The 13695-nt window shown below is 36.8% G+C and overlaps 1 protein-coding gene and 1 long non-coding RNA gene across 2 annotated transcripts in view; both read right to left on the reverse strand.

Moving 5' to 3' along the window:
* Positions 1 to 2869: 2869 nt before the first annotated feature.
* Positions 2870 to 3325, reverse strand: LOC139125701 (somatostatin receptor type 5-like). The gene has a single exon (XM_070691803.1). It carries the CDS (start codon positions 3323 to 3325, stop codon positions 2870 to 2872), a length of 456 nt encoding a protein of 151 aa, XP_070547904.1.
* Positions 3326 to 3860: 535 nt separating this feature from the next.
* LOC139126024 (uncharacterized) overlaps positions 3861 to 13695 on the reverse strand; it is a 118299-nt gene continuing 108464 nt past the window's right edge. Inside the window, exon 4 of the long non-coding RNA XR_011550436.1 lies at positions 3861 to 4056. This is a non-coding gene — a long non-coding RNA (uncharacterized lncRNA). The remainder of the gene's footprint in view (positions 4057 to 13695) is intronic.

The raw sequence follows: 13695 nt of genomic DNA on the forward strand, positions 1-13695 counted from the left end.
CATAAGCCGACCAGCATCATCTTGAAAGCTGCAAGTTGACGCAGTGAACTTCGCCTTGCATTGTGAGGCATATCACCTTCATGGATAGCATGGTCATAGATTTACATATATAAGCGCAATGTTAATCCGTAATGTGAAAAAAGAGTTCAGTGTGACCAATGTATTTATATGTACGAACGTCAATAACAATAATAGCTACAAGCGTAAAATGATTAAAAACTTGATCATTGTGTTCCCAATTAATTATCAGTATTTTCGATTGACGCCCGGTTTAATTTCACAGCGTATTCACACTTTATATATATATATATATATATATATATATATATATATATATATATATATATATATATATATATATATATATATATATATATATATATATATATATATAGAAGTATACAGATGTCCTCGAGGGATATATATATATATATATATATATATATATATATATATCGTATACATACTACATTCATGTATATTATGTGCATATATACATATACATTATAGCGCGTGTATATGTATATTATGTATATATATATTATATATATATATATATATATATATTATAATATATATATATATATATATATATATATATATATAAACCAATTCCTTCCCATTATACGAAAGAAGAATGTCGCAGACAAATACTTATACTACTCACAACAGCGAGGCAAGAGCTATCAAAAGTCACAGAGCATTACAGATTACTGGACGTCGGGCATTTTGGTATCCTAAATGTCATCACATTACGTATATACAGCTGATAACACAGTGAAAGAAGCAGATACACTGTAAAAACTCTCTTAAGTTATTATCGTTAAAGCTTTAACCAAATTGTACTCTAGGTTGGCCAGAGGAGGAAAGTAACCCGTGTATTTTAAACACGGTTCTGTTTTTTTTTCACACAAAAACTTTCTCTTCAAGAAAAAACGACTGTCAGAAAAATATATATCCTTGGTGTGTTAAAAATACTATACACTTGGTATGTCAGCTACGTCAGACTTTATAAAGTGGAAAACAAATTACTATGAAGATATCTTCTCATCATGTGAATTATGTACAAGATTGTGCATTGTAACGACCTTGTTCATTGGTTGGCATGTAACGACCTTGTTCATTGGTTGGCAACGATGAAAAATGTATAAAATCTACGTTAGTTTATTTCTAAAAAGTTTAGCCTCGCAGAACCTTTGACATGTTACTGCTACAGGCATGCGCATAAGCAATGACTGTGCCTCTATATTGCAGTGGTATTTCACAAACACAGAATGTGCGCCAAATGTGACATAAAGGTGTTAGTTTCTTCTCATTCGGATCGTTTCCCCTAATTCTTTTTCGACCAAATGATTTCGCATTCTGTGACTTTGCTTATTTGAGAATGAACTTCAAGACTTTGTGGTTTCGAACATGCTCTGGTGAGACCTATGCTGCATCTTAAGCTACAAACGTGCAAAGAATATTTACATTTGTGACCCAAATACTTTACAAGTTCAATTTTCGCATTTATGAAATATTAATGAAGCTATTTGAATCGCAATCATGAAGAAGTATAAGCACCTCTCAATAAATAAATGTGAACAGCATATATATATATATATATATATATAATTTGAAAAAAATTATATAATATATATTATATACATAATTTGAAAAAAATTACACAACTACATCTCATTGTCTATACACTGCAATTGGTGGGCCGACTCGCATTGATTTCGAAGCTGTTATCCAATTGGGTGGCTGAATCTTACCAATATGATGAAAACAATACAAATAGACTTCCTAAGTGGCTGTGAATAGTGACAATCGACCAATCAGATATAACCTTGCAAACACGCTGCGAGTCAGCCGCAATTCGTTGGGGCTTGAAATAATAACCTTAATAGGATTCGAACCCGCGTCCCATAATATATATATATATATATATATAAATATATATATATATATATATATATATATATATATATATATATATATATATATATATATATATATATATATATATTAACAATACTTAGTTCAACAACCAAACATCAATACTCAAGTCAGCCTAATGTGGCGGGAAATGTGGTCGATGCGGGCGTCCTGCTTGTCATAGTATCACATCGTCACGGGGTCCGGCTTGGATTTCCTTGAAAGAGTTGTAACTTAAAGGTTCTTGCGTAGTTTCACGGTAAACATTATGTCTGCACCGCCCGCCTGACGTCGTCTTGGTCACTCCTGCATTCCTTGATTGACGTCTTGCCTGCACGCCGGGATGTTCGTACAACGCAGAGTTAATTAATAAAGGTAATATCCGTGCGTGGCAGGCCACGGCGCGCTTTCGTGCTCCAAGCGAACATTATATGGGCGTCTTGAACAGAGGCCCAATCTGATTCTTGTAGACTTTTAGGTCCTAGGGAGCAAAGGGCGTCCTTCATCAATTGAAGACTGCAAGAAAGCACGCCTTGTTACTGTAAAACTGTGTATAGTCATAGAAAAAAGAGCTGATACTGGCTATCGTAGAATCTATTTGAAACTTCATTAAAAAGGTATAGTCTAAGCGGTTACAGCGTCTATATTTTATTGATTTTATGACATGACACAAGTTTGTCAACGTCTTCCGCACAGGTCGTCCGTACTACAGGTATCAGTTTGATATTTGCCAGAATTTTAGTCTTTATTTTCTGTTCTCCTGTCAAGCCGATAAATTCTGCCCACCGATTTTTGTTGCGTTGATATTCACAAAACTACACACGGCCGGAAAATACTGCGACATGGTGATAATGTGATCGAGTTGGTGTGTGTTTTTTTCGTCTGCTAGTTTGCGTGAAAGTTACATTCTCTGTCTCCGCTCTTTGGTTTTTCCATTCCTCGCCGAACATTATGCATCCGCTTTCTTGCACCGGCTTATTCGGCGAGTGGACAGCGTCGTCATGGTGACCCCGTTGACGTCGTTCGTATTGTGATCGGCTGGGTTGTAGAGTCTCTTCGGAAGACAGGCGAGCAGGGTGTCTTTGAACGCCTGCCGGTACCTGTCGCACAGCGCCGTGTATATGATGGGGTTAGCCGCTGAGTTGATGTACGTCAGAGTCCGAGAAATGTTCAACAGGTAGTACTGCACGCCGCGCGAGATTCTAACCTTGTAGAATATACAGAACGCTAGAATCCTGTAAGGGGCGATGCAGACGATGAACACGGCCGTGGTCGCCACCAGCATTCGGATTAGCTGTTTCTTGGCCCGGTAAGACGCCTTGGCCGTCAGGGTCTTACTCGAGCGCTCGGTCTTTAATAGCCTCATCAGTATGCAAAGATAGATGCAAAGCAGAGCGGGAATCATTCCGAGAAAGAAACCTGTCCGACCGGATAGTAAATCGTGTAAAACTTCGAGTCTTCGACTTCTGCGCTACACACCATAAAGGACGGCGGCATTGCCGTAAGGTTCGTGTAAGACTCCGGCCAGGGTAGGGCCACCTCGTACGTGAACATAAATATGGTATCCGGTATCATATAGATCAGACAAAACAGCCACACCACCACACACACTATTAAAACATTTGTCGTCGTTCGATAGACTCGGAATTTCACGTACCAACGGATGGCGAGGTACTTCTCCACGGCGAGAATGAGTATTGTCACGCAAGAGACAGCGACCGTAACGCCTGAAAGGTAGGTCAACCCCTTGCAGCCCACCTCTCCGAGCAGTATGTAATCGTTGACCAAGGGCACCGGGACGCTGATATAACTGTAGAACTTGGGCGCCACGGACACAAGGAGAAAGAGTATGTCGGCAATCGCCAGGTTGACCAGAAGCATATTGGTGACGCTTTGCATCCCCCGTCCACGGATGAACACGTATGGTGAGTGAGTGCCCAGAACGCCAATGATGAACACTATGGGCATCAAAACGCAGATGAGCATCGTTTCCGTGCTGGAGTACAACAGCCCGGCGATATCAGCCGCAGTCAGAATGAAAGTGTCGTTGTACGTTACGTCGTCCACATCCACCTGTCCAGTATCGGCCACCGCGCTGGGAGACACCAGCGTGTAGTCCGTCGTCACCATGGCCACCTGTGTGTGGGAGAGAAGGCAAAGCCGGTGTTAGATCGAATGCATCTAGATTGAGAGCATACTTAGGGGTTGGCGCATCTTTGTCGTCGGTATCCAGGCTATTGGCGGTAAAACCGCCGCAGCTGGACCTATAAATCCTACGTGCGCAGACCGGAGGAGAGAAACAATCAACGAACAAACCCGGCGCGAACGTATATCAGAAAAATGAGTGGCCGAGTTTTCGCGTGCGAGTGAATTCGATGAATTTCCAAATAAGGGAACGGAATATCTTATGCAAAACCTTGTACATTTCCCAGGAAACCCTTCGCTTTGTAACCTACATTATATTACACATTAAATTATGTAAACTTCGAAAACAGTCCCGTACTCCGCAGCTCTAGGCCTACTTTTATCTTCTGTCCTACCTCAACTGCCAATGTCTTCAAAACATGAACCCGATGGTCTTTTTGTAAACACAAATCTACATATCAGCAATATATATGACAAGTTCAGTAATAATAATACTCAAATTCGAAACTTAATTTTACATACCAAACAATATCGGAAGGCGGGCGAGAATTAGGTGAGGAGATAGGTAAGTAGGCATATAAACAGAACGACAGACATTCAGTACAACCTCGTATGTACATATAGACAGAGATAGCTAGCTAGGGAGATAGACAGAAAGAGACATTGATAGAACGATACTTTAGACAGATAGATAGATAGATCAATACACGCATACCTTCATAGATATCCCTAACCTCTTGCCTATGATGTATTGCACACTTATACGTTCATAGGTATATTGTGTTACATTTTTTATATTATATTATAGTATCATATCATATCATATCATATCATATCATAGTATATCATATCATATCATGTTTATTGTTTATCTAATGCATTCATAATTTCATTTTGTGACGAAAATATTTTTACGTTTCGTCACCTGAAAAGTAGACATACGAGATCTTCAGTGTCATCTTGTACTTTCCATTAAATTTTTACTTGGGTACCCCGCAACGCATGGGTCGTTTCTTATAAAGGGAGACAATGTAAGAAAAACTAGAACCGTGGATGTCCAAGGGCTTATTATGAACATTAGTGGCACGTTTGTATTATGCATAACGGATTGTGGGCGTTGTTTTGTTAAAGTTTTCATTGAAAATAGGCCAAGAAAAAGGAACGAAAACTGTGGCTAAAGAGAGCAAAATCCCTACATATCTCTCAGCTCTCATGATAGTGTAAATAGATCTCTAAAGTAAATTTGGTTAAATTTCACTTTTTAAAGACAGACATGAAAATACTCAGACAAAAGCAGGCACTATAGCGACAGAAAAGACAAGGTCATCATCATACCACTTAAAAAACTTAAAAATAACAGAATATGTGTCAGGTGCAGTGTTTAATGTAAGGAACAATCTATAGCAAAGTCTCGACATAGTGCCTTTTCTTTCAGAAATTGTCAATTTTGACTTTTGTATACATTTAATATCAGTCTATCTTTAAAAGCTGAGTGCTAGGACGTTCTTTCTTAGGTTTACACTTATATCTGTATTTCCTTAACACTATGATTTAACAGTATTGACCATTCTCTGTCTCCAAGAATTATTTCTTTGTGAGAGTATTAATTTTCGAGACAGGTTAGAACTTTGTTTCAGAACTTACGCAGTTCATTCCGTATGTTTTTGGAAATATGCCCCAATGAACAAAACGATGGGTATGGGCGTTGTTCAGAATGGCAGTACATGTCCATTTACGACTGGCATTGCAAAATGCAAATATTCCCGTTGGCAGAAGCTGGTACCCGCCACGTTCAGTTATAAATACTTAATATGCCTTAGGTGGCAAGCTGTCCTATATCACAGGAAACATATCAAGAACGATATCATGTTTAAATCAATATTCATGCCGATGATAAATGTCAGATATCGAAGGAATGTTTCTGTATATATATATATATATATATATATATATATATATATATATATATATATATATATACATAACACAAATTACTTCAAGTACAAAGTAATAATTTTTGTTAAGTTAAGTTTCATGCATGCTGTAACAGATATGTTTACTTTGTACTCGGAGTTTTTTGTGTTATAAGTTATAACGCTCTGCTTTCCGCATCAAGCACTAATTTCCCACGATGAAATCTGTATACAGCGATATATATATATATATATATATATATATATATATATATATATATATATATATATATATATATATATATATATTACAGATGTCTCAACAGCTAATGAACATTTGCACATCTGCTATAGATAGGTCTCTCAGATTGACAAGTTGCATAAGGGTACTAAATCTCATTACTGCTATGTCTGTTTTAGGATTTCACGACTATACGACCAGTGCATAGAAGGGGGTCTTACAGGAGCACCTTTGAGCTGTTACCAAGGACTTTTGTCTGCCGTTCTTCGATCATCTGAAATGAATCTCTCAGCCTACACATTGAGGTTATTAAGTTATTTCTAAGCCTCGCTTTATCTCCGTGTTTAAAAACGCCCCCCCCCCCGGACGTGTATGATAAATCTTCGATGTTACGTTAACACACACGAGGTTTTTAAAATTTGAAAAAACTTATGTTGGCACTGACACCAGACAGTAAATCTAGAGTCAATTTGAGGACATGCTTATATCACGCACTGTTTTGTTTGTCTATGTTGATTGCCTTTCCAATCAATCTTTGATATCGTATTTTTCTTGGCTTCCGTTATTGGCACGTCAGAGCTGTGATTGGAATACGTTCGGTTTTCTCTAATGGGGCCATTAGGACAAATAAATCTCAAATTTCGTGTTGTTAGTTCGACGTCGTTCGACATTGTGTAGATATTTGGTAATTGTGCATTTGGATGATTAATGCTCGCTCTTTTTATAGCGTTTCATAAATTGTGTCGATATTATTTGTTATCGTAATATGATTTGGATTGCGCCCGTATCTCGTTTCATGCTACACGCCATCGAAATTTAATTTACCAAGTTGTCCGTATTAAAATCAGCAGCAAAGTTGATGAATGGAAAGGAGAAAACCAGAGGTTTCAAGGGGGAGTGTGATAGCCGGGAATTTTCGTATGAGCATCAGTGTTTTGGCATACCACGGCCATAAAATCTCTTCATTCTGTTCACCTGCCTTGTGCTTTGATGTATTCGTCACATGTCCGAAAGAAGATTGGAGTAATATCATGTACACCAGCGACTCGTCCAAGCTACTCAGAGGTCTGGACAAACTCACATCCAATGCTCTTGGGTGTAGAACAAGAAGCCGTGGCTAAGAATTTGAGTGGATACCTCCCATGAAAAAAGGACATAAATATCGGTTACATCCCAGTGTGACTGGGCAAAACAAATCGTGTCGTATTACTTTTGACTAGACTTTGATCAGATAACAGATTTGCGACCATTTAAGTGTTTCTGGTTGATGTTAACGTTTGACTAGGAGAACTTTGAGTAGACCTCTGGGAAAACGACTCCTTCTCACATTATTTTTTATTGCCTCGGTGGTCTCGACATCGCCGAATCGCGGACTTTTATGGTAACAATAAAACAATCTCGGAGGAGACCCATGGTTTAGTTAGAGAAATTTACAAAACCGGGATTCGTTCTGAGATCAGCAAAACAATGTGTCAAATCGCATTACCTGGGAATGATACAGACCTCGCCGGCTGTGTGACTTTGCTCTAGATCGAGTGTCGACACTTTATTCCCCCCCTCTCTCTCTCTCTCTCTCTCTCTCTCTCTCTCTCTCTCTCTCTCTCTCTCTCTCTCTCTCTCTCTCCCTCTCTCTTAACATACATACATACATATTACATACATACATACATACATACATACATATATATATACATATATATACATACATATATATACATATATATATATATATATATATATATATATATATATATATATATATATATATATATATATATATATATATATATATATATATATATATATATACGTACCAACACACACACACACCCCTTCGTGGGAAAATATTACTTTCATATATCGTTGCTTGTAGCCAGTTTGACGGTCGTTGACTGTCAATGTCCAACTTTAACTTACTTATTGCTTTCGTAATTGTGCTGCGACTCGTATCTCGTTGCAGCTTAAGGTAATTTAATATGAGCTGTGCTTTGACCAGATTAGTATACCAAATGCTTTATTCTGCTCACTGTAACTTTCAGTAGAAATTTATTTAGACTTTAACCTTTTCATTGTTATTTTTGTATAGTTTCTTCCCAAGAAAATTGCTTACCTATATATATATATATATATATATATATATATATATATATATATATATATATATATATATATATATATATATATATATATATATATATATATATATATATATATATATATATATATATATATATATATGTATGTATGTATGTATGTATGTACGTACGTACGTACGTATGTCTTTATGTATCTCTCTGTATGTATGTATGTATGTATGTATGTATGTATGTATGTATGTATGTATGTATGTATGTACGTATGTATGTATATAATATTTATATATATATATATATAGTCATATGTATGTATGTATGTATGTATGTATGTATGTATGTATGTATGTATGTATGTATGTATGTATGTATGTATGTATGTATGTATGTATGTATGTATGTATGTATATATGTATGTATGTATGTATGTATGTATGTATGTATGTATGTATGTATGTATGTATGTTGTATTTGTATGTATTTATGTATGTCTATATATATTTTTGTGTATGTTTGTTTCTTTGTATTTTTCTTTACTTGCAGAAAGCATTACAAGCTTTGATTTGCACATACTATAGCTGATTATTTGTTAAACGTGTTAACTTTAGTGTTTCACTCCTTGTGGCGTTTAAGGGAAAGAAACTTTTGATTTGGAAATAAGCCACTGGAAATTTTGGAATCCTCAAGGTATATTCATAAGATAATTTGTTTAACGTTGACGGACCAGAAAGTGTCTGTCTTTACAGGCTAAGTACAAGTTTAATGACCATAAAGATACTATTTTGACCATTTTTATAGTTCATCGGTGTCTTTTTTATTCTTGATAGTTACCTTAGCGATTGCAAGCTAAGGCTAAGCCTCATAAAATAACACCTAGAAGGGTTCTGGCTTCGAGCTGAGTTCTCATATATGTATTAGATCTCTCCTTGTGTCTTTGTCTGTCTGTCTGTCTGTCTGTCTGTCTGTCTGTAACACGATTGGAACTAATTTGGGAAATTGGATGGGAGTAATTATTAGGGAAATGTAACGAAATCGAAATTTTTACAGCTGAAATTTTACAAAATCATTGAATAGTGTAAAATTTGAAATATTGTTCTCATCGAACAAAACAACGAAAACACAACGATTATTGCATAACTCTTTCATCGGATTCATTTTCATGAAAAAAGTTCATTTTTCTGTAAATGTACTAAAGAACTGAGACAAAATGCGTAAATTTTACTACTTGACGGCTTTTAAGTCAGGGCACTATTGAAATGCCCCTGACTTTTTCCTGAATTTAAGGCTTCATAAACATTAAATTGAGTCAGGGCACATTTTAAATGACCTCGACTGACTTAACTGTAAATCAATCGAAAAGCTTCATTTTGGTCGAGGAAAAGTGACAAACTGAGATTATTACTATTGTTTCAGTAATGAAGAAACTACAGACAAACTCTCATATTTTCATTCAAATATGAATATTGTTCATATGTTTTGAACAATATTGCATTAGATACTATCATGCACTGATTCTTACTCATAACATTTCAACAGCATCGTAAATTTTGATTAAAATCTTAAAGATGGTAAGCAAATATGGTGTAATATTAGACAATTTTCTAAAATTTTTGAGAAATTTTGCCAATCCAATTATCCCAAATTAGTTCCAATCGTGTTCTGTGTATTCTCTTCCTCTCTCACACCGAATGAATCTAGGAAAATCAAGTATCCATGGCCGGCACGATGTCCAGAGAACATTTAGCCATTGGCATTTTCTTATGTACAACTCAACTCCGCTTGGAGCTGCGGCGGCGTTGTCGTAGTGTACAATGTGGTTGAATTAACATTATCGCCGTGGATTTTCATGGGAACACTGCTGGCCAGGGGTCGAAACACAAGGGCTTGTATGGCAACACTGCACACTGTGTTGAAAGACATTGAAGACAGTTTTCTGTCAATTATGTCATTCCAGGCCAGAAGACAAATAAAGGAACGAAACAGGCCTAGAATGTTACTGGTTAAGTCGTCGCCAGAGAATTACAGCAATCGTTCGTATCTGAACACCTGTCTTGATATGACAATCGCTAGGCTCCAGCTCAATGTATCTTTCTTTTCCAGATTTGCCCAGGTGGTTGTAATACGACCACCCATTGTCCTTGAACGACACAGCGCTCGCGCCAACGGTCGAATCTGTCGTGTCTCCACGTGTACAAAAGCTCATTCTGAGGGATTGTGGAGAACAAATAAATAATCACCGTTTGCAACTGTAACGTGGAGATTCGAAGTGCATGTAGACCAGCAGAAAAAAAACCCGCATTTATGATTTTAATTTGATAGCGGATGTTCAGTGTATTCTGCCATACTTCATTGTATGAATTTATGCTGGTTGAGCAATAAGTTAATAAAACGGAGTCGTTAAAAATAGAGCACTGTTTTATTTCGCTCGGAGTTACAAAGAAGAAAAAAGATGGATGAAAAATTAATCATACACACTCCATCGCCTTTTTATAGAGTCCATTCAGTAATCATCAATTTCCAAATTTATCGATGCATGCTACTACAAACATGTAAAGTAGCTGAATTCTGTGACCAGTCTTTTCGACCGTATAATTAAGTTTGTCGGCGTTTGCCGTGGAAATGTATTCTGTATCAGTTGAGCACGATAATGATCTTGATCTCCCGATATACATTGTGGAGGCAAGTCCTCGAAGAAACCACAAACCGTCTACAGTCTTCCAGTGTGCAATTAAAATTGATGGGATGAGACTGAAAACGTTAGAAGAGATTTGCAGAATGTCTCGCTCCGAACCAACGTTTTAATGAAGACATAAATTTTGTATGCTCTCTAATAGCCTTTCTTATCAAGATTTTAATCAAAATGTCAAAACGAGGCATAAATCAAACGCTCGCGAACTTCGGCGCTCTGTTCTTTTATAAACCATTTGACATGCCAATATTGGTGATAAGTAAGTTATATCTGTTCGTCGGTCACCCTGATATCATTTCACGCACGCTGACCAGGAGACAACGAGTCGGTGCTTTTTTGAACGCATCGCGCCGTCGCCTGGCTTTTATAAATGATTGTGGTTGCGTGAACAAGACGAAGCATTCAATATAGGTTTCTAATCCAGTAAGCTGAGAACCTGAGAGAATATACATACGCTCGATTGGACCTTGAAATCATCCAGCAAGGTTCTCGTCATGTGAATAAAGAAAGCTCGCGCGCGCGCGTCATCCGCACAGCATCGGTACTCCCTTTCTTTGAATGGTAGCGCTGAATTTTCCCCTAATTTGCATATTGGGGAACATATATAATCACTGGGCAGAAGTTTGGACGAGAAGTCTAAAATTCTCTCTCCTGGAAGAAACTAAATACCTTGTCACTCCAAACACTTGCGTGTTTGTCGACAAAATTTACATGATCATAAATAATGTCTGGCTTGGAAACAGCATGAGTGGTAGTTTTTAAATATTAAAGTCAGTGAAGTGAATTGTGTAAATCGTCTGCTATACAAAGTACGGCACATGAAGTCCTGGGTAGAAACACTACCTAGAAACAATACGTGATGTAGTGATTTAAAATTGGACCAATAAATTGTACCACAATCTAATTGTACACCCTTGAATAAAACAGTTTTATCGACACATTTTCCTCAGCGACTAAACCCACGAACATTTACACAGGCGCTCTTTAAATTTCTATCCTTCAGCAATAAGAATAAAGATGAGAAACAAGCCCCCCGGGAGAGATTCGTAGACACGTAAATTTGTCAGTCACGTCGGCAATATTTGTTAAAACCGTTTCACTATTTTTCCTAGCGAATTGAATTGATTTAATGTTGGTTTTAATGGTTTCTGTCAGACTGTGCGTTAGAAACCGGTGTCTGGGACGGTGTGACTCATAGTACGGCTCGCTAGGACTTTGCCTTGCTTTCTGTTCCGTGTGTGACTGTTGAAGATGTAGCTACGCCAAATAGGAGCATTATTAATATTCATATGAAAGCATGTGTGATGAACAGGTTGTAGTAGTATACCTGAAACGACGCTGTCTTTTCTCTGTTACATAGATGTTCGTTGTACCTTGCACGGTGCGTCGTTTGTATGTCACAAATAGCACATGTAGCCTAAGAGATTATATATATATATATATATATATATATATATATATATATATATATATATATATATATATATATATATATATATATAATCTCTTAGGCTACATGTGCTATTTGTGACATACAAATACAAATATATATATATATATATATATATATATATATATATATATAATCTCTTAGGCTACATGTGCTATTTGTGACATACAAATACAAATATATATATATATATATATATATATATATATATATATATATACATATATATATATATATATACATAATCTTCATTATCATCACCATCTTCCTCCTTATCCTTCTCTCCATCGTTACACCAATATCATCGCCTTAGGGCCAATTATCGTAAACTGAGATCGCTGTCGTGACAACTTCACATGTCGACATCGCAAACAGCGTCAAAGCTTCGTTTTGTTGAACATTTTTCTTCCAGAAAATCGTCAAAAACATCAAAAAGTGATCGTCTTACTCAGAACAGTGATGGAATTGGAAAATAAAATAACTTCCTTCATTTGCAACCTGATAATTCCTATTTTGGGAACTCTGATGAGAACAGACCCCTATTGATGGATCGTTAGTCGCTCACGATGTTTCCATTACATGCCAGGCAATGAGACCTAATGAACTATGACAAGAGGTCACGGTCAGAATGGAACTAAGAATAATAAGTGAGTAAACTGTTATTGGCATCTTCACCATATTGCTTGCCAGAAACCATCAATCATTTTGTTGCTGCTTATCTCAGCACGCAGTAGTTGGTGAAATAGCTATTTTCGACGCGCAATATTAGCAGACGATATTAAGTCGAAAAAACTGCTCAGCTGTTGTTCATCTCAAGCTATGTACTTTCCCGCCCCAAAATAAGAAAACTATCAGTTCGTCAGAATTAGAAATCTGAATGTAATAAATTCTCAGGACCAATTTACTTGAAAATGATGTTGTTAGGCCTGCGCCACAGGGGAGACGAGCCCGTCCATTGCAGTAAAAGTGCTCACTCACGATAACAAAGGTATCGGTGTACGTACAATGTGGACGACATAAATAGCTTGGATCCATTTGACCTTTCTTTTATCAGTCTACTGAATCTGCTTGTTTTCATTGCCACAAATGATGGGTCTTCATCTGGTTGACATACCTTTTTACCAACTATATCTGTATAGCCACAGACTACTTATTCCACGTGATATTACATGTATAGACCAGACACATAATATACTACCTGCATTGAGGTAATATACCACTCTAGGGTGGATCCCAGTTCAATT

This window comes from Ptychodera flava (assembly GCF_041260155.1).
Source record: "Ptychodera flava strain L36383 chromosome 3 unlocalized genomic scaffold, AS_Pfla_20210202 Scaffold_26__1_contigs__length_13983176_pilon, whole genome shotgun sequence".
NCBI classification, from domain to species: Eukaryota; Metazoa; Hemichordata; class Enteropneusta; family Ptychoderidae; genus Ptychodera; species Ptychodera flava.